Source organism: Conger conger, chromosome 6 (genome assembly GCF_963514075.1).
Source record: "Conger conger chromosome 6, fConCon1.1, whole genome shotgun sequence".
In the NCBI taxonomy this organism is placed as follows: domain Eukaryota; kingdom Metazoa; phylum Chordata; class Actinopteri; order Anguilliformes; family Congridae; genus Conger; species Conger conger.
Window position 1 is genome coordinate 22,071,669 of NC_083765.1, and position 21,652 is coordinate 22,093,320.

General features: G+C 44.9%; 1 protein-coding gene across 1 annotated transcript; it reads left to right on the forward strand.

The window, feature by feature from the left end:
- Window positions 1-1,333: 1,333 nt before the first annotated feature.
- Window positions 1,334-11,684, forward strand: LOC133130597 (M-phase inducer phosphatase 2-like). The gene is made up of 14 exons (XM_061245271.1): window positions 1,334-1,936; window positions 2,426-2,508; window positions 3,177-3,228; window positions 5,700-5,741; window positions 6,114-6,150; window positions 6,475-6,714; window positions 6,828-6,959; window positions 7,100-7,183; window positions 7,292-7,474; window positions 7,836-7,934; window positions 8,245-8,307; window positions 8,733-8,831; window positions 9,475-9,720; window positions 10,240-11,684. Exons 1-14 carry the CDS (start codon window positions 1,719-1,721, stop codon window positions 10,378-10,380), a joined length of 1,719 nt encoding a protein of 572 aa, XP_061101255.1. The 5' UTR covers window positions 1,334-1,718; the 3' UTR covers window positions 10,381-11,684.
- The last annotated feature ends 9,968 nt before the right edge of the window (window positions 11,685-21,652 follow it).

Below are 21,652 nucleotides of genomic sequence, written 5' to 3' on the forward strand. Positions count from 1 at the left end.
TGTAGCATAGACCTACAGGCTGCTGCAGAGAAGTGATGTTCTCGTTTTAAATCATTGACCCAGCAGTGTAGGCCTATCGCTTTTTAGCAGGGTAAAATATTTTTCTACTTTGTTTTTGCTTCATACCTAAATGATATAGTCTACAATCATAGGCCTACACAGCAATGAATCACTAAATGTGATCATTACCTTTTGCGTAGCCCAAACTAGGCTACTGTAGCCAATAATTCAGAACGACGAATCAGAGAAAGGAGTCGACCTACAATGGCGGTGACATGGGATTCGGCGGAAACGGAGAGTAGTCGGTATAAGTTTGTGCAGAGCTTTCTGTTTCTGTTCTGTTTTTTCATCTTCTCTTCGCATTCTAGAAATGGTAGTCATACACACTAAGATAAGAAAAGTGGCACTCAACGGTGAGATACGAATGTTTGCACAGTTTCTGTGGGCTCTTGCCAGTGATATCATAAATTCATTGTAGGCTAATACATTTATGAAATGCTGTAGCACACACACACACACACACACACATATATATATATATATATATATATATATATATATATAAATCACCAAGGAGCCCATAGAACCATTAAACAACGAGGACTTCCAACACACCAATATGCACATTTTATATGCAATATAAGCCTTGTGCAGTTTAGAAATAGTTTGTAATGTTCCGCCAATCCGTCACTGGCTACTTTCAATGGCACTATACGCGAAAAGGATTTTCTAAAATTAACTGTTTGTAAGCAGTAGCCTCGGCCTACCATTCCGAATTTAAAACTCTCACTTCTTTTTTGAAAACGACCTAATCAGCTGTTTGTGGGTGCTTTGTTCTTCAGGGTGTAGTGTTTTTGTAGTGAATATATAACGTCACAAGTAATAGGCTTTCCTCGCGACAATATGTCATTGTAACACGAGTGTTTCCATAAAAAAACTTTTTTTCATCCAATATATTATTTCCGTTGGGACTTGAGTTATAAATGATTTCATACGTATTTCACACGCTGCATTCTGTTGCTGCAATGGCTTTGGTTGATTGGCTGAATTTGTGGTTTGGGCGTTACCCCGCGCTTGAAATGTTCCGCGGGAAAAAGCTATCTTGCGCAAAACAATCGCTTTCTTCCCCCGTCTCCTTCGTGATTGGCTACCAGGCGGCATTATTCCTCCTATCGCCCTGTTTCTATTGGTGCAGGCGGACCAGAGTGTCAGTGAAAAGAAATGAGAGTTCTGATTGGACAACAGGACGCCGAGAGGATTGCAAGCTGTCATTTAATTGGATATATGGATTGGCGCTTGTTTGCTTTTTATTTTGAACATAAATAGAAGACCCAAGTAAATTGCGAGCTCCAGTCGTGAGAGAGGAGGTGAGGGTGGATATTGAGGACGCCGCTCTCTGACTGAAAAATAATAAGGAAGATGTTTTTCTGACTTTTTTGTTTTCCCATTTTCCCCATTCTTTTAATCGGGGCTGCAACCTTGCTTACAATGCTCGATTCAATCATTTATTTTTAAAAGTAAATCGCTAGCTGTCTAGCAAATTGTGCAAAGCCTAATTGTATTTCTATCTTAGACCTGATAATTTATTACGTTTCAATTTAAAACAACTAGCCTGTTTTATAAAATTATATTTTGCCATCAAGTTTAATCTTTGCTTTCCCCTATTTTTTAAACTTTTGGTTGCATTTTTGAACGCATCGTTTGCATTTGGCTTAAAAATGGAATTCGATCACGTCTCCAGCGAGCTCAGCCCTGTTAACACTAAATTCGGGTACAGGAGGCCGGACGGGATCCCCGGCCTAGATTCACTTTCCTTACCCGGAAAATGCTCAAACTCGCCCTGTCTCAGGAAACTCTTTTCGCCCGAGCCTGCTGCCGTGCTGTCCCCTGTAACTAACCTGGCTCTCAACATGACCAACCTCGCCGTTCTTGGAAGGTAGGAATAAAAACTCTTCTGGGCCTCGGCTATCTGGCTAACGCTATCTTTGCTCTTCCTCACTCGTGTGGTATTGTTCGTTAGCTTGCTAGCTAACGTTAGCTATTAAGAGTGGGAATTCAATACTCTAATTTTAATTTAATCTCACGTTTTCTTTTAGCAAATAAGTGAATTTGGTGACGTACGACCAGCTAGCTAAATGCTAAGTATCGTTTCTTTTTTCTAACTACTTTGCTATCAGGCTAGTTGGGCAAGCTAAGCTACATTTCCCTCAGTAAATTGGCTACAAACTTGATTTCAGAGAAGGCAGTAACGTTAGCTAATGCATAGATTTTGTTTCGAGCTTTAGATGCTTGCATAATGTTATGCTGTAACGTTGTCTGCTTTTGAAGGTGGAAACTGGACGGTGTAAGTCTTCCTCGTTGTGTCCTTTAATTCAGTGTCGGTGTTCTGTTCGTTTCTAATCTCTGATAAACAATCCAATTTCAGCCAGTGCGATACCCCGAAAAGGAAAAGCCCTGCACCCCTTCTGAAGATCCCATCCTTCGCTTCGGACACGTCCTCAGACGCCGGTGAGTGGAGCTAATCATTCGCATGGCCAAAAATGTGGTCAGGCCTGTGGGAGAAATCTGCTGTGGCTTTGAGTATGTGACACGTTTATGTACCTGTCCTTATTTACAGATTTACAGCCTGAATGTCAATAGTAGTCAATTTTTCCCGTTTCTTAAATCCCCTTGTGTTAAAGGGCAAGTCCAATCTCCCTACCATTTCAAGTAAGCTCTGGCAAGATTAGAATTAATATGATGCGTTTATTTTCTGTGTGCCTGTAACTTGCAATGTGGTTGGTATTCAGTCAACATAAGTGTTCCCTTTCTAATACCCCGAGTTTGAGTTAAGATGCACATTCTTTGAAACAAGGAATGCTTTCTCAAGCTCATACCTCCACTGTTGGAAGTGTAATTATAAGGTGCTGGGGTTTTTTTTTATTTTTTTTTTTATTTTTTTTTTTTTAATCCTTAGAATGTGTATTTTTGGTGTGGCAGGAAGCCCGGGACACTGGAATCTTAGAAAATGGTTCCTAATTGAAGAGGTGAATGCAACTTAAAACGGGCGTTTGTCTGTGGGTAGTTGCCACACCTGAGCAGTGACTTTCCTGTGCGCCTTCTGATAATGTGACTTCCGTGTCCCTTGCTGCACGTTTGTGTTTTGTTTTCTTAATGTTATAACTTGTTTTTCGTAGGTTTGGGAATGGACTCTCCCAGCCCGGTGGACCCTCTGGACATGGAGGAGACGTAAGTGGTTCCTTCCTCATTTGCCTGTCCAGGTCTTAATTGCCCCCCACCCCCCATCCCCTTGTCTCTGGTCCCCTGCCACGTTGGCTTGGCTTTGGGATTATTATAATTGGTTGTGGGGCCTCAGTACGCCGGACGGGCTGCTGAACAGATTAATCAGGAGGGTGGCACGTCTCACTGGGCTGTGTGGACTCGCTGTACCACAAGGCGACATGTTGGCGAAAGTTCCTGAATTTCTGCAGAACCAGGTCCAAATTAATGTTATAAGCGTGGCTTGATGACATGTAATGGGCCAGTGGACTGCTAAAAATATTTGAGGGTGTGAATATTGCATCCAATTTTATTCTTTTTGTGAATGTAATTAAAGGAAGCTAGCCTCTGTTTTGCTGGCTAAGTTGTCCTTACCTGGCTCCCAGTAGTCCTGCATGGGAGTTGGAGGTTCGTGGGGCCAGTGTCTGATTTGCAGCTGTTGGAAGGGGTTGAGATTCATCAATATCATTTTGATTCCCCTTGAAAATAATGGATTTTTTGTAAAGGAGGTGATTGCTTCCTGCTAGATCCTATTGAAAGGGTCTTTTTCTCCCAAAGGAGCAACATGGATGGTCAACACTGCACACTGCACTAAAAGCTTTATTCACTGCAAGCCTTTGTCCTCCTAAGAGAGACTGCAACTGTATGTTCACTCGGGGGATACCTGCCTTATGTGGTTTCTCAACATCCAGCTCAAAGCTCCCCCTGTTTTCCTGGAGGCTGTAGGGGTTGAACATGGACCCTAACCGGTGAGGTGTTTGCTCACAGCCAGACCTTATTGCATGGGGAAATGACAAGCATTGTTCAATAGGACCGAATACATCATTTTGTCTAACCACAATAATGATAGTCTGAAGTCTTATCCCCTCAGCTTGTGTAGGTGTGGTTGCTGGCAGTTTGACTGAAGCTCTTGAGATTGAGGCATCCTGCCTGGTCAGTTTTGGCGTGGGTCAGTGTTGACCTGAATGGTAAACTAAGGGTCCCTGTTCTGTTTCTTCCCAGCCCGTTTCTCAGGGCTGGACCTCCAGGAAAGCGGACGTGTTTAATTTTTAAATGTCAGACCACAGCTCAGGGTTCGAGGGTGGGGTGTGCCGTCACAGGAAACGTTACACAGTGTGGTCGTGCTGAAAGAGGCTGTTACCGCAGTGATGTGCAATCGTATCAGCCGGATGGAGATTTCGGGTAAAACTGTGAAATCGGCCGGTTGGGGGTAAAGTATCCCACTGTTGCTGGCTGCTGGAGGGGTGCAGGTGTGGGGGCTATCCACACCCTTTCCTGGTGCCTTGTGTGTTTAGAGGTTGTTGGGCTTTTATCGCTTGTGTTGGGTGTTTAGCGGCTGTTGAGCTGTGGATTCACAGACCGTTGGCTAAGCTAGTCCTGCGTCTTGCACCAGCGTGACAGATTTCTCCCTCCTACGCCGTCTTGTATTTTCACGCTCGGTGCTCTGAGGACCTCGCGTTTCTCATCGGCGTGGAAAAACGAACGCAGCTCCGCAAATCGCGGGGTTCCCGTGTATCTACGTGTGTCTCACACCTTATAACCCCTGACTCAAAGTTAGTGGAACGTTTGTGTGTTAACGTGACAGTCCCTCTATTTCAGGAATGAAACCTTGTTGGTTTCTATTTTCTCTAAATGAAGTCTTTTATGTGGTCTGTTCGCTGCACCATCTGCCAGTAGGTTGAATACCTGCAGCCTCTCTTTGTCTGAGGAGGTTAATTAGTCTCGCTCCTGACGCGTGGGTTTAGGGAGCCCCTATACTTCCACTCTACAGCTGTTCAAATCCCCCTTTCAATCCCCCACCACGTTATTCTCAGTCAGGCTTCCAGAAGATTCTTCAGGACCCTGCTTGCATTCATCCTTGTCGGCATAATAGCCTCGAGGCCCCCGCCCCCCCCACAGTTTTTGGCACACTTTTGCACCCCTCCATTTCACCCTCCTGAATGGGAGAATGGGGCCTCTGCTTGAATGGGGAAGGGGCCCTTGCAGGGTTTTTGAATTGGGGGCCCTTGCAGAGTTTTGTTTGGGCGGCCCGCCTGTCTTTGTGTTGGACACACTCCTCTCCCCTTTTCTCCACCCCCCCCATCTTACCCCCAACAAAAGCCCCCCAGCAAGAGCTGGAGTTGTGGCTTCAGTCAGGCATATGGAGTCTTACCAACACCCCCCTCCCCCCACCACCTATAGCCCACAGCCTCTCTGGCTGTTTAGCATACAGGTGGGCATCACTGCCCCCCAACAACCCCCCCCTTTTTTTTTTTTGTCTGGACCCCTCCTATTTCCCCAGCTGTATGTGGGTCAGGGCTCTAATTGATTGATGTGTGTGTGTGTGTGTGTGTGTGTAGCAGGGGGTTTAGAAGTATGTTTCGGGTATTGGAAGCAAACACCCCTCTGAAAGTGTAGTCTGAATTTGAAGCCTGACCCCCTTTCTCTGTTCTCTGCTGCAGGTTTGAGAGGGCCATCCTGGAGGCTGGGAAAGTCATCACAGAGTGAGTATCTGTCTCACACACACACACACACACACACACACGTCATCGCTCAGGCGTAAAGCAGTGAACACATCCGTCCTAAATCAGAGGCACAAAGAGGCAGGCTTTGCCCTGTCTCTCGCTCTCTCTTTATGAATGAAATGAGGCCCTGGGCGAGATTCCAGGTCCTGCGCTGTGATTGGCTGGGCCCTGTCCTGGTTGTGTGGGGATACAGGCTGGTGGGGGGAGGGTGGGTATTGTAGTGTAGTTGTGCCCCTGGGACCAGATGAGCCTCTGTCCCTGACTGATCTGTTGCCTCATACTGTAATTACTGTCTCTAATTACCCTCTCTAATTACTGCTATTGTTATCTTTTCCTTCTCTCTTACCCCAGAAACAAGATGCCAATCCGGAGAATTAACTCGCTCCCGGTAGGTTTATGCTGTGTATTTATCCATTTCCTTTTAAAAAAAATATATATTTGTAAAAATAATTTAAATTTTTTTTTAAATGAAAGCTGTAATTTTAACTGTTTTTAAAAAGTCTTATTTTAAATTTGTGTGGTTTTGAGGCTGCAGGAAATCCGATGTAAAGGGCATTAATGTACAGTCCGTTTCAAGGCTGTTTGTGCCAGATCTTGTCCTGTTTTTTAAAAACGACCTCAATTTGTTTGGCGAAGTGACGGTGTGTTTTCATGGGCTGTGTAGATGCCCATTGTCCTGCGTGTGTGACTAACTGACCTGTGTGTGTTCTAGCTGCAGCTCTTGGGGTCCAGCCCTGCCCTGAAGGGGAAGGAGCCGGAGTCTCAGCATCGTTTCGGCATCTTCGGTCGCCATGGCGACCTGCCCGGGAGCCGTAGCAACAAGGAGAACCAGGAGGGGTTTGAGTTTAAGAAGCCCGCCCGGCCGGTCTCACGCTGTCGCCTGCGGTCCTTCCACAGCGGGGCGGGCAAGGAGCCCTTCGCCCAACGCCCAAACTCTGCCCCTGCTCTCATGGTACGCCCCCTTCCCCAAACATGCATATGTGGGGTTTACTCTGCTCTGTGAGACTCTCCAGGTCTTGGGTGCTGTAAACTGAACTCTGAGTGTCTTTCCCTGCCCCTCTGTAGATGTCTCCACCCCCAATGGAGCGCCTCTGCTCATTGGACGATGGCAGCCCCATCACTCTGCGTCGCTCCTCCCTCACCTGTTCCCTCGACGATGACGACGGCTTTCTGGACGTCCTGGACGACGATGTGGAGGTGTGTTCAGAAACGGAGTGGATATTGAACAGTTTAAAGATCCTGAAGGGGGCTTATGGAGACTGAGTGGGTTGTATTGGATCGGGATATACAGGTTGGCTCCCACTGAAACGCTGACCCCTGACTCTCCTTACCTGCAGAATGATTCAGACCTGCCGATGGGAATGTCCAGCCTGCTGACCGCCCCCCTGGTCGGGGAGAGGGGGAGCGAGCAGCCCGACTCGGTATGTTTGAGACGCCGTGCTTGGCCTAGTTTGATCCCATCTGCTTTCGTTCTCGCCCCGCAGTCTAAACCCTCCCCCCCCCCCCCCCCCCCCCTCTCTCTCTCGCAGCCTGTGATTCGCTGCCGGCCGCGGGGGCTGTTCCGCTCACCCTCCCTCCCCCCCTCGGCCGCCCGGCTGCCCCTGAAGCGCGCTGACCCCCCCCGGGATGAGAACACGCCGGTGAGGGTGAAGAGGAGGCGCAGTGTGGCGGGGGCGCTGGTCTCATCCCCAGAGCAGGAGGCGGCGCAGATGGTCAGTACACGCACACGCCTGATACCCTACTCGTGTCTAAACGGGATGCTGCTGTCCCACGCTTCCTTTTAAAATTGACAATGGAATTAACAAACTTATTATTCAATTATTATTCAATTATTATTCAATTATTATTCAATTATTATTCTATTATTATTTTATTATTAAATTAACAAATTTCGGAATTTGTGGCTGTGGTAAGAAAATGAATATTGCAATGAAATATGAATGCGTCTAATGTAGTGTTAAATTTATGTAATGGGGCATGAATTATAGCGCCTCTTGATATTCAAAACGCCCTGAGATGAAGCACACATGATATGTGTATATGAGGGTATGCTCACTAAATCTCCCCCCACAGGCGTCCCGTTTCGCCCAGAGGTCCAAGTCCTTCTGCCACACGGAGATCCAGAAGCTCCTGGACGATGATGTGAAAGAGCTGATCGGAGACTTCACCAAGGTGAGTCAGACCTGTCCCTCTTACTCTGCGCTTCTGGATCTCTGCCCTGTTGCTGTATTAACTAGCTGGTTTACTGGGTTAGTGATGGTCTTGTCAGTCAGTCAAGACTACATGGCAAGCATTGTGATGGTTCCATATCTGGAATGAGGCCTCATTGACCCATGCTTTCTTAGCCTTCACTTTTCGGTCTGGTGATGTAGATGTTCAGGCCTGATTGAGTTTGTGATTGGGTCCTAACTCTGTCGAACAGGAAGTGATGCGTGTGTGATCTGGCTCTAACTCTGTCCCCCTCCTCTGATTGGACCCATAGCCCTTTGTCCTCCCCACGGTGGAGGGGAAACGCCAGGATCTGAAGTACATCACGTCAGAAGTGGTGAGTTTCGCTATACCCACCCCCTTCCACCTCCTGGCTCCTGGGTTGGTTTCTGCACATGGGATTAAATCAGACTGTAGAAAACTTTGGATTTAAGTGCCTGTCACCCACTGACTGTCCTTGGGCTCAAACAGCCACGGAAAACTCAATTTTGAGTCCGGGGCTGCGGTTGCGAAGTCGGTACGGCTTCTCCGCTAGGTGTGTGGGATAGAGTGACTCAGCCACCAGACAAACTGTCTCAGTTTTATCTTCAGCTTCCAGCCTGCCAGCCACCTTGTTGTCCCTTAATAGAATATTCGTAAATCATAAATTCATTTGTTGCCAGTTCTCATTAAAAAATTTAGTACGCTTGAGTACTGGCTGAGTATCTCCAGTGTAATGTTGCCATGGTAACCTTGTTAACGTGTCCACCCCCCACCCCCCAGATGGTGGCAGCGCTGAACGGAGAGTTTAACCACCTGGTTGAGCAGATCCTCGTCATCGACTGCCGTTACCCCTACGAGTTTGAGGGTGGGCACATCAAGGTGAGTTACCTGTGTGTGAACCTCATACTGGAATGTTAAAGGAAATGACCCTGAGTCTTTGGCTCTGTGGAGAGAATGCAAGCAGATCCTTACTGTCTGGGCTTGTGTTTTATTAACACTGTTTGAGCAGTGGTCCCTTGGGAGCTGTGATGAGCTGAATTTTAGCTGTGGGGCTCTGTCTGGGCTTCAGATCTGATCTGGGTTGTTCCTCCTATGAGCAAAAAGGGCCCCAACTAGAACAGTGTGTGATTTTTTTATATATGGAGAATGAATTAATGTTTCTTCAATTCACAAAACCCTGGTGCCAACCAGACCTAGGTCATATACGTAATCGTTTTGGATTCAGCTACTTTTCTGTGCTCGGTTCGATGTCGCCTGGTTTAATTCGGCCAACCAAGATGCCCTGAAAGTGGGGTTTGCGATGCATCAGACAAGCTCAGTAAAGTGTAATTCAAAATAATTACTTCAACCCAATTCTGGTGGAAAACCTCTTCAGTTAAGAACATTCTAATGCTAATGTCACAACCACTAGTTCTAGAACACTGGCTTTGAATTTTTATTCTGGAAAAACTACTCAAAGGGGTAATAAAATTATTTAAAAAGATTAAGTGATCTCAAATTTGGCTCCTTTCCTTTGTCCCAGGGGGCCCTGAACCTGCACCAGGAGGAGCAGGTGGAGGAGGTTCTGCTGCAGACGCCCATCCTGCCCTCCTCCCCGGAGAAGCGGGTTCTTCTGGTGTTCCACTGCGAGTTCTCCTCGGAGCGGGGGCCGAGGATGTGCCGCTTCGTGCGTGAGCGCGACCGCGTGCTGAACGAGTACCCCAACCTGCACTACCCCGAGCTCTACGTCCTCAAGGGCGGCTACAAGGAGTTCTTCCCCCTCTTCCAGGTACGCTCCTGCCAGATGGTCAGCTCTCCGTTCTAAGCTCTGAAGCATCTTCCTGGTAGTCGGCCATTTTGACCGCACTCTTCAATGTAGGTGTGCGGTAACAGCTGCTGTCCTCCTAGCGTGCCTGCTCATGAATATTAATGAGCATTCTGCCAATGGGCTCCTGTTACCCAACAGTAACCGTTGAGTAAATTATTAGCCCGGAAGGATCATGGCAGTTGACCATCTGCGTACTGTAGGTTTGGGATTGTTGGTTCCTTTTTGTAGGGAAGTGGGATCAGGTGCGTGTTTCGCTTTGCAGTACTGCAGAAAAGGATTATTAAAACTATGGAGGCAGTAAATTATTTTGCGTGCTCTAAACTAACATGCTTAACATTTATGGACGTCATCCCCCTGAGCTTTTGTACATGTGAGCATTTTTGTGACCGAACCTGTATTTGATTGGCCTGCTGTCCTTGCTTGTCAGCTGACCTCTCCCTCTCCCTCTCCCTCTCCCTCTCCCTCTCCCTCTCCCTCCAGACGGAATGTGAGCCCCAGGACTACCGGCCCATGCACCACGAGGACTTTAAGGAGGACCTGCGCAAATTTCGTCTCAAGAGCCGCACCTGGGCTGGCGAACGCAGCAAGAGAGACCTCTACAGCCGCCTGAAGAAGCTCTGAGATCCTACCCACCCCCATCCCCACTGCCGCCATGCCCCTGCCACATTCCCCCGTTCATTTGCAATCCCGTTGCATTTTCCACAATTTCTCCTCAAACCTTCCGTGGCTTCCGTGCCCGCACAGTCCCTGCAGTCTGACTCCTGCAGATGGTCTTGCACTTTGGCGTGGAGTCATTGCTCTGCATATGCTGCCGGACCCCACAACACGCCTCTGCCATGTAAAATCGACACGCATGTGACATTGCCTGGCCTTTTAAAGCTCCACTGGAGGTCACAATGACTTGAGCAGTTCCATAATCCTTTGCTTTTCCCTCTCAAGCACTTAACTCGAGTTATAACGTGTAGCCTACGGTCTCTATGGTTTCAGCTGACTGATCAGAATCTGTCTGCTGGCTTGAGACGGCTATCGTTTTTCTGTGCAAAGTCATTGGCTAATTTGTCAAGTTATGTGATCTCTTCTCGTTATGGGGTTGTGCCTCGATCCCAAATGTGATTTCAAGGCTGGCCACACCCAGTTTATCATCCTGGTCGTCACTGGCAACCTGTCGAATCTCGGAAAGGAGGCTGTGGTGAAATAAGATTGGATTCTGCGGTTGGCCTGAGTTGAAGGTGGTTTTGTTTTAACGTCTGAAGGGGAAGTGTCGGGGAGGGCAGGAAATGTGGAAAAGCCTGATTTATATTCGTTTTGCACTGATGAGTTTATGTACTGTTTTAATTAATGTCTTAGCCAAAGTGTCACATGTGGGACATGTTGGTTGTTGTGAATTTTATAGCTCGTTGTGGTATAATGGTGGTGTGCCAGATGGGACGTTCTTGCAAGATGGCTTTTATTTTTAAGAATATTTTAAAGAATATTTTTATTTTCTTTTAAAACCAAGTGGAATAACTGCCTATAACCACACGCTTTACACAGTGATTTGGTAATGCACAGTATGATCAACCTCCAGCCATACGACTCCTGTGTTCTGCCGTCTTGAGAGCCCCCCTCCCTGTAACTTTACTGCCTCTGTGTGCGTCTCCATTAAAGAGAAAATGCAACCAAAGCCTGCAGAAGTTTCATCATCTTTCAGCCCCTTCCTAATTTAATGTAATTTCAACATTTAGACAAGCTTATGGGTTTAATCGTACTGCTGGTCAGCTAAACCCTGCATTGGACAGCTTTTCCAAATTGGCCCAATATGTAAAGCTGTAAATTCTTTTTGTATTTTTATTTTTGTGTTCTCCTGTTTGCCTCCAGTTGTGTGTGTGACCCTAAATTGAACTGCCTCATTTCTACATGGCTTAAATAAATGTGGGAAGTTTTAATCCTGGTGTTCGGTTTACTTTAAAAAGAAAAAAAAGAAAAAGTTTCCCTTCACCTCATTCCATTCAAATATTCCCGCCCTGAGCAGTTGGCCCGGATTCCCCTGCACGTGTTCAGACGCAACTGCACATTCCTCAGGTCTGCTGGCTCCCACACACACTCCCTGCCCCTGCAGCCAGGCCCCCAGAGTGAGGGAGGGGGGGTGGTGTGCACGTGGGGCAGGCACGTGAGTGATTTCCAGCTCACACTGTGTAACCCCCCCCCTTCCTGGCCTTCAGCCAGAGAAAACTTTCAAATCTGGTGGAGAGTTTCATTGGCTGCTCAGGTCTCCAGCAGCCCTTACTGCACATTTAAAAGAGGAAGAAGCCTCCCCCCCCCCCCCCCCCCTTCTCTCAACAATGAGCGCTTTTCTGACTCTTTAATCGCCTTGTTTTTCTTTACTTGTAATCAACTGCTGCCTTTATGGGAGTTTTATGTTTTTACAGGCATTTGGATAATGAATGAAGAGCAAAAAAAAAAAAAATAGAAGCCTTGTTTCCAAACATCCTCGCATTCTGATTTTGAAATTCTTCCTTTTCCGGTATTGCAGCTCCACGCTAATTACAGAATTACTGCAGTGTTTGAGCTGCTGGAAATCTTGTGATGGGGATGGTTTAATTCCACAGGAAGGGTGTTTTAAGGTCTTGTGTTTGAGCGTGTAGCGGTTTTGTCAACCCTGGGGCTAGCGAACCTCGTCTCGGGGTGATCAGATTTTTAGCTTTCTCCAGTCGCCCATATTAAGTCTGAATGAAAGCAGGCGATCATGTGCTTGATGCATTGTATACTTGCTGGTGACATTCCTCTGCTCAGATTTACTGCCATCAAACTCTCTTGGAACAAACATTTTTTCATCTGAAAACAAAATGAATGACTGGCGAAAGTGTTTGGACATCTCAAGCATTTATTTTTCTGTTCTTTGTGTTTGTGTTGTTTCTCAACTAGCAGGCCCTGCCTTTTGTGCGGAAGGGAAGTAAAAAAAAAAAAGAAAAAAGTTAATCCTTTTTATCTTAAAAGGGAACGAGGGTTTGTGTCACCGGTCAGATGTAGACGCTGATGAGATGGACAGACATGGAGAATTTGAGACTCCGGGGCTAACGACCCTGCACTTTATCAAAGTGCCTGCAGACGTTTATTGAGCACCGTGAGTCAGGACCTCACTTTATCTTCTCAATGGAAGGACCCCCTACAGCTGTCATTTAGCATCAAAACCTACCCCCATGAACACCCTTCATGTCAAGCTGAAGCTACTTATTTGGAGAACTATGCTGGTGTCCTTCAGTACTATCAAAGCAAAAAATATGTTCTATATAAAAGTCAAATATAACGTAACAGTATCTCGCCATAACGTCTCCAATCATTTTACATTAATTATTTAGCTGATACTTTTCATCCAGAGCAACTTACGGTTGATTAGACTAAGCAGGGGACAATCCCCTCTGGAGCAATGTGGGGTTAAGGGCCTTGCTCAAAGGCTCAACAGCTGCACTGATCTTATTGTTGCTACACCAAGCTTAAACCACCAACCTTCCACTTCCCAGTCAAGCACCTAGCACCCTAGCCACTCATCTATAAGCTGCCCAGTCTTGTCGCCGTCTGTGGTTTTCCATGCAGTTGTTTGATTCACAGAGTCTTCTGTGTGTCTTGATGTTCCCCGGGGGGGTTTAAGGCCTGCTTTGTTAGCGTGTGGTGGAAGCCAGGGTTCCCGTGGTAACGCTGTTGTTGGGGTATTCGTATTCCCGGTTGGGGTGGATGTAGAGGCCTCGAGCCGCAATTGTTTCCCAAGGCAGTGATGCTCTGTGTGGTGGGCGCTGGTCTGGTGTCCCTGGCAACAGGAGCCCAGCTGTAAAATGGCTTCCTGTTCGGCACCTCGTTAGCGTCGTTTCTCACCCCGAGAGTCGCCCTGGGATACGACAGGGGCCCTTTGAAGCCAGGGGTGTTTCTGGGGTTTTGTCTTTCAAGGAATTGAAAGATAATGGAGAATGAAGCACACTCAACTCCACCAATTGGCTGATGATTGGGTGCTAAATCCCAAAAAATAAGAGTAGTACTGTAATCAACAAGAAAAGCAAGCACACCCTGCAGCTCTCTAGGTCCAGTGTTGGGGACCCCAGCACACCCTGTAGCTCTCTAGGTTCAGGATTGGGGACCCCAGCAGGCCCTGCAGCTCTTCAGGACCAGGGCTGGGGACCCCAGCAGACCCTGTGTCTGTCCAGAACACCTTTTCAGTGTGCAAGAGGTGGTTGGGCAACAGGGTGGCTAAACACACTTCATGGGGGGTCAGTGCCTTGATACACCTAGACTTTGAAGAGCCTGTGTACCTGGGGAGGAGATCTATTTAAGTGCACCAAGGGAAGCATTTGTTTTAGGAAGCCAAGGTGTTGGCAGAGATGATGGTTCTTGAAGGTTAAATTACTGGCACACTGTGGGCAGGGGTTAACTCAAACAGAGGACACATGACGTCAACAAGGATGAAAATGCTGATTTAACACCAAAGTTTAAAAAAAACAGAGGGCCTTCCACTCAGGGAAGGTGTGTAGCATAGTGCAGTGTAGCGTAGTGTTGTGTAGGGTAGTGTGTAGTGTAGCATAGTGTAGTGTAGCGTAATGTAGTGTAACAGTGGGGGGTACCATACTACTAGTATTGAAGTGTGATACTGCTATCACTTGGATAGTTGCCTCTCTGACATCACCTGCTGAAAACCCAGAGCAGACCATCTGTGAGTAAAGAAAGTGCAAGAAAAAAGTATCTACACGTGCCTACATGTAGACTAAAAATTAATATTATAAAAAAATCATTTTTATAATATTAATTATGAGCCATGACGTTTATTCATGCAGATATAACAATTCCAACAGTCATCAAGCCTGTATTTACATTAATATGAGAGATTTCACCAAAATCAAGCAATCAACACACTATAATAATATAATTAATACAGCATTCAATGACATGTCTGAGAATAGCAATGTTGACAACATTACAGAGCTACAAATACATAACAAACTACATAACCTAGCATCCACAGCTCCTTTAAGGTGTTCGTCCATGGCTGTTGTGCTGCTGTGGTCTGCCGTTTCGGCTTTGCACAGCGTTTAAAGCACCATAAGAATTCCCACACTTTGGATGCTCGGGTTTCACAGTCTTACAGCTGGGTTTGCTGCCGCCATGTTCAAAACAATGCGACGCATCGGTCATGAAAATGCAAATTGACGACTAGTCGTTGCAGCCCTAGTAACGTAGCATAGCATAGTGTACCATAGTGTAGCGCAGTGTAGGGTACTATAGTATCGTGTAGAGTAGGGCAGCGTAGTGTAGCATAGTGTAGGGTACTATAGTATCGTGTAGAGTAGGGCAGCGTAGCATAGTGTAGCATAGTGAAGTGTAGCATAGCGAAGTGTAGCATAGCGTAGTGTAGTGTAGTGTAGCATAGTATAGGGTAGTGTAAGGTAGCGTAGCACAGTGTAGGGTAGTGTCTACTGTAATGTAGCGTAGCATACAATGGTGGGGGGGGGTTTATTTTAGTCATCTGCCCCTGAGCCCCCCCCCCATTCTCTCTCTTTTTCTTTCCCTCACTCCTCTCTCCCTCTCTTTCCCCTCTCTTTCTGGCCCTATCTCTCCCTCCCTCTCCTTCTCTGCGTCACAGTAATATCTCTCATATGGTCTTGATTGACTGATTGGTCTCTTCTCATCAAAGTAATATCTTTTTTTCCTCTTCCTCAAATAAGCATTATTTTGTACCTCTTCATTCTAACAGCATACTTTTCTCTTTCATTGATTCCTTCTTTCTCTCTTCCTTCTTCACATTAATCTTTTCCCCTTTCTTCTATTCCTCCTTCTTTCTCTCTGCTTTCTATTAATCTTTTCTCCTTTCCCCTCTCACATTCAATGGCTATTTCATCCTCTTTTCCTGCATCATCTCCCTTCTTTTGTTTTTTCACTCCCTCACTTCTGCCTTTCTCAGGGGGCCCTTTTCCTCATGTTCCCAGAACTCCCAGAGAAGTTTTCCCTGGTCTGCAGTCTCCTCTCTGTCTCCAGGCCGTGGATAAGAGACGTCTCCTCAGAAACCTCCTCAGACGGCTTAAGTTTTAGCCTTGGAGAGAACTATTTTAAGTTTGCCCCATTTACAGACATTTTGCAGACTAGTTTCACATATATGGATGAGTTAGTGATGATCTGTTTCTGATGTGACTGCTGTTCCAGTGAGGACTGTTCTGTTGTTTGGTCAATGACAATTGAAATCAATCATTCTATCAATCTATCTATATATGTTTGTCTGTGTGTCTGACTGAATGTCTCTCTGTCTCTATCTATGTACAGATGTACAGTGGTGTGAAAAAGTGTTTGCCCCCCCTTCCCGATGTCAAATGTTTTTGCATGTTTGTCACACTTAAATGTTTCAGATCATCAAACAAATTTAAATATTAGTCAAAGACAACACAAGTAAACACAAAATGCAGTTTTTAAATGAAGGTTTTTATTATTAAGGGAGAAAAGAAATCCAAACCTACATGGCCCTGTGTGAAAAAGTGATTGCCCCCTAAACCTAATAACTGGTTGGGCCACCCTTAGCAGCAACAACTGCAATCAAGCGTTTGCAATAACTTGCAATGAGTCTCTTACAGCGCTGTGGAGGAATTTTGGCCCACTCATCTTTGCAGAATTGTTGTAATTCAGCCACATTGGAAACTCCAAAGTCTTCATTTTGTTTTACTTCAGCCATTCAGAGGTGGACTTGCTGGTGTGTTTTGGATCATTGTCCTGCTGCAGAACCCAAGTTCGTTTCAGCTTGAGGTCACGAACAGATGGCCGGACATTCTCCTTCTCCCTTTTTGGTAGACAGCAGAATTCATGGTTCCATTTATCACAGCTAGTCTTCCAGGTCCTGAAGCAGCAAAACAGCCCCAGATCATCACACTACCACCACCATATTTTACTGTTGGTATGATCTTCTTTTTCTGAAATGCGGTGTTACTTTTACGCCAGATGTAATGGGACACACACCTTCCAAAAAGTTCAACTTTTGTCTCGTCAGACCACAGAGTATTTTCCCAAAAGTCTTGGGGATCATCAAGATGTATTTCTGGCAAAATTGAGACGAGCCTTAATGTTCTTTTTGCTCAGCAGTGGTTTTTGTCTTGGAACTCTGCCATGCAGGCCATTTTTGCCCAGTCTCTTCGGCCGGCCACTCCTGGGAACGTTCACCACTGTTCCATGTTTTCGCCATTTGTGGATAATGGCTCCCACTGTGGTTCGCTGGAGTCCCAAAGCTTTAGAAATGGCTTTATAACCTTTTCCAGACTGATAGATCTCAATTACTTTCTTTCTCATTTGTTCCTGAATTTCTTTAGATCTCGGCATGATGTCTAGCTTTTGAGGATCATTTGGTCTACTTCACTTTGTCAGGCAGGTCCTATTTAAGTGATTTCTTGATTGAGAACAGGTATGGCAGTAATCAGGCCTGGGTGTGGCTAGAGAAATTGAACTCAGGTTTGATAAACCACAGTTAAGTTATGTTTTAACAGGGGGGGCAATCACTTTTTCACACAGGGCCACGTAGGTTTGGATTTTTTTTCTCCCTTAATAATAAAAACCTTCATTTAAAAACTGCATTTTGTGTTTACTTGTGTTGTCTTTGACTAATATTTAAATTTGTTTGATGATCTGAAACATTTAAGTGTGAGAAACATGCAAAAAAATAAGAAATCAGGAAGGGGGCAAACACTTTTTCACACCACTGTATATACAGACCCCTCCAAAAGTATTGGAACTGCAGGGTCAATTCTTTTGTTTTTGCTATACACTGAAGACAGTTGAGTCAAAAGATCTACATGACATGACAGATCCAAATTTCAGCTTTTATTGCCTGGTATTAAACAACTTAGAACATACGGCATGTAGCGTAGTGGTTAAGGTACATGACTGGGACCCATAAGGTCAGTGGTTCAATCCCTGGTGTAGCCACAATAAGATCCGCACAGCCGTTGGGGCCTTGAGCAAGGCTCTTAACCCTGCATTGCTCCAGGGGAGGACTGTCTCCTGCTTAGTCTAATCAACTGTAAGTCGCTTTGGATAAAAGCGTCAGCCAAATTACGTGTAATGTTATGTAATATCACCTTTGGTATCAGACCATGCAATTTTTAGGTGAGTAAAAGTATTGGAACATGTGACTGACACTTGTTTCTTGTTGCCCAGATGTGTTCTGTTAGATTGAATGGTTAAACAATAAATAGTTCTGAATGTCTACTCTTGGTTTTAGCCTTGTGTTTTGCCTGTGAAGACTGCATTTGTGTTAGAAAACATGAAGACCAGAGAGCTGTCTTTGGGAGAAAAGCAAGCCAGTATGATGCTTAGAAAAGAGGGAAAATCGAGGGAGATCATTGGGGATCGCTTGTACAACAACTTGGAATGTCCTGAAAATGAAAAAAATTCTGTCTGCCAAATTACAGATAAATGCATCCAAAATAATTGGGAGAAACTTCATCATGCAGCAAGACAATGTTCCAAAACATACTGCCAACACAACAAAGGACTTAATTAGGGATAAAAAGTGAAAGGTTATAGACTGGCCAAGTCAATCACCAGACCTTAACTTGTTATGTTGTAAGTAGTTTAACAGTTAATAATAGTGTAAATACCAGGAAATAAAAGCTGAAATTCTGAACTCTTGTCTCGTGTTCATCTTTTTATCTAAAACCAAAATGTATTCAGTGTATTACAAAAACAAAGGAATTGGCCTTGCTGTTCCAATACTTTTTGACTGTATCTATGTATTTGCTGTTCATTTATTTATTACATTACATTACATTAATGGCATTTGGCAGACGCTTTTATCCAGAGCGACGTACAACAAAGTGCAAAGTGCATACCCATAACCAGGGATAAGTGCGCTGAAAGACCCTAGAGGGAAGTACAATTTAAACCTGCACAACAAATAGGACCAAGGCCTATTTGATCATCTGAACACCTATTTGAACATTTATTTATTGATTACTTATCATTATTAGTTTGCCTTCATAGTAATTAACCATCTTTGCTAAGAACAAGTTTGTGCAAAATGTGACTCATTAACAGGAGAGGGTGCCACACAGTCCCACTTCCTCAGATTTCAAACCCCAGCCTTGAACAGTCATTGGCTATTCAGAGGACAGGCCCCCAGCCACTGTGAGGTTACTTCCTGTTCACCCTTGTCTTTATTCACAGGAAGAAGGAGAGAGGTGATTCATATTTGAGGATGTAACTCAAAGTTCAATGTAAAATATAAAAGCCACGTTGCTCATCAAGTGTAGTCAGAAATCAAAGCTGCAGCATGCATCTGTTTGACTTTTTATACATTAAAAATAATAAAAAAAAAAAATAATAATAATAAATAAAATGCAAAAAATGTTTTATTGACAGTAAATTGGCTGAGCTGAATAGTGACTGACAGTTGACATGTGCCAGTCAGCTAGTGCTGAAAAGTAGGGAGGCTGTGTTTTAATGGGACAGACCCCCCCTCTGTGTTAGTGTAGAGCAGCTGTGAGAATGAGGGGGCCCCAACCTAACTAACAATGACAGACAGCTGTTCAGCACAGCTGCTACTGAGGCCGCTGGTCGCTCTGGTCATAGCATTCTACTTAAGTGTGACTCTTGATGGTGCTGCCTGACCCAGCGAGAGCTGGTGACGCCACGCTTCTGTAAGCTGTGGTTTGACTGACAGGCAGCTGTGGGCTCGTTACACGGTTGTCTGGGAAACGGCTTGCAGCTCACAGCCTGGAGGACAGAGAGCAGCTCAGTAACAGGACCCTCGTAACTGAATCGCTTCACACACGGCACGTTACCTGCTGAAAATATATAATGCATTTAAATAATATCTGTTTGTAAACTAGTTAACCGAATTAAACGGGTTTCTCACTAAAGGTGTAAGCCACGTTCAATGACAAGGGTCTGAAAATGAACTTCTGTTATCCCTATCCTTGTCTAACCCCTCCAAAAAAAAAAAGTAATTGCACTTATGATGACGACTATGTTTAGAACAGCATTCCATGTGTATTTTCATAGTTCTGGATGTGATGCTTTGACTTATGGTAGAACCTATGCACTTGTAAGTCGCTTTGGATTAAAAGCAAATCACAAAAATGTAAAAATGTCATAAAAAAGAAGAGAACCGATCATCTGTTCTTGCCGGATTGCAGTCTTTAACTGTTGTTGTTGAGCGTGTGGACTCAACCGAAAAGATTTCCTGTGGTCGTGTAATCCGTGTTAGAAAACAAGAATAAGGCGTTGGTTCCGGACCAACTGAGCGGATAACATTTTGTTCGTATGCCGCTGAAGCGGTAGGCGCTGTCATATGCGTGTCAGAAAAAGCCAAAAACAGGATGTGGCAAACTAGCACGATCATTCGTCCTAAAGTTCAAACCCTCGCAAAGCAGTTTTCATTTTGGTGTCATCCCACAAATGTTTAATATTTAACAATTCCAAAAAAGCTGAATTATTCCAACTGGATAGACAAACAGCACATGTAAGAGCCCCTGGTTTGTGTTTTCATTGGATGTTTAACGCACGTATTCCCTATACTTGGTTTCTAATCCCTTTATTACCGTTATCTTTAAGCACACTTCCATGATTTTCAATAGTGTATGCTACTGTTACCGAGAGAAGGATAAGGAGACACAAATCAGCACCGCCAAAGGCCATAGGCCTATTTATACTAAACTAGAACATTTATGCTATCATAAAATAACATATCCATCCATAACCGCACAGTGCTGAATGCAACCACAGATGAAAATGCATTACGGTAATTTATTATATTAAACAAAATACTTCTAATCCTTTAACTGGGGAGGGCTCCGTTCCGTTCCCGCAGTTCCAACAGCAGATGGCCAATCGTAAAGAGAACAGAGAATGGAGATACGCCTGTATTCTTCGGCTCGCTGACACTTCTTCCTCCTCTCGGACAGACTGCAACTGGACAACTTCAGCCCAATCCCTCAGCAAGATTTTCAAAAACATAGTACAGTCTGACCCTTGCAAATCAGTTGCGAAGAGTGTCTGTTAAACAAGTATTCTCACCCAACAAATGCAGCTGTTGCCAAGTCTTAGAAGTAACACGGAATTGCTAATCATAATATTCATGATAACTATCATAATAATTGATGTTGAATGCAGATTTGGACTCACAGGCAAACGCGTGCGCCTCAAAAATAACTTTAATGCTAACATTTTGTTTATTGTGAACCAGCATCTATTTTAATTTTGGGGAAGAATGTCCGAACAAAATATGTAAACATATTTGCGCCCTCTGGTGGTTATATATAGTTGTATATTGCTTTGCCAACTGTCCACCACTTTCCAAAAGGCAGGTCAAAGTTTCAAAAAGGCAGACCAAGTGTGTGTGCAGTCCAGCTGTCTCACTTATCAGATTGATAACCTTACGGTACCATGAGCCTGACCAGGTCCACACTCTGAAATGGAATAGTCTACAGGGTTTTGTTTTGCTAATAAACAAAATAATAATAAGCATAAAGACAGCTAATTCTACTTATCAAGATCTTGATTGAATACCATGATTAGTTAAATTGTTAAATCTGGGCTGGGCTAAAACAAAAGCCTGCACCCACACCGACAAGATTGGCCTACATAAAAGATGGATGCCTGGATGTAGACTTCTCACTTCATCTAGAAAACCTACTTTACACCAGGCCCTATGGATTACACTCTCCATGGGTCTCCTATTTGAATGACAAATCCAGTGGATACCAGCTACTGCCAAACTGTTAAGGAGCAGTCATGGTCCCCCGCCCAACCACCAATCAACAGTTCTCTTTCACTCTAAAAACTGTGCCAAACCATTAAACCCCATATTATGGATAGGGGGGAGATCAAGCACCCGGACCTCTTGTACTCATGAAAAGAGAAAGGGGAATATTCACCTTTGGGACAGTCAGTCATG

Bases quoted from the DNA above. Each gene is read 5' to 3' on its own strand.
- LOC133130597 (XM_061245271.1), top strand. From the start codon at position 1,719: ATGGAATTCGATCACGTCTCCAGCGAGCTCAGCCCTGTTAACACTAAA. The intron at 6,151-6,474 runs GTAGGTTTATGC...TGTGTGTTCTAG, and splicing joins GGAGAATTAACTCGCTCCCG to CTGCAGCTCTTGGGGTCCAG. The intron at 6,715-6,827 runs GTACGCCCCCTT...GCCCCTCTGTAG, and splicing joins ACTCTGCCCCTGCTCTCATG to ATGTCTCCACCCCCAATGGA.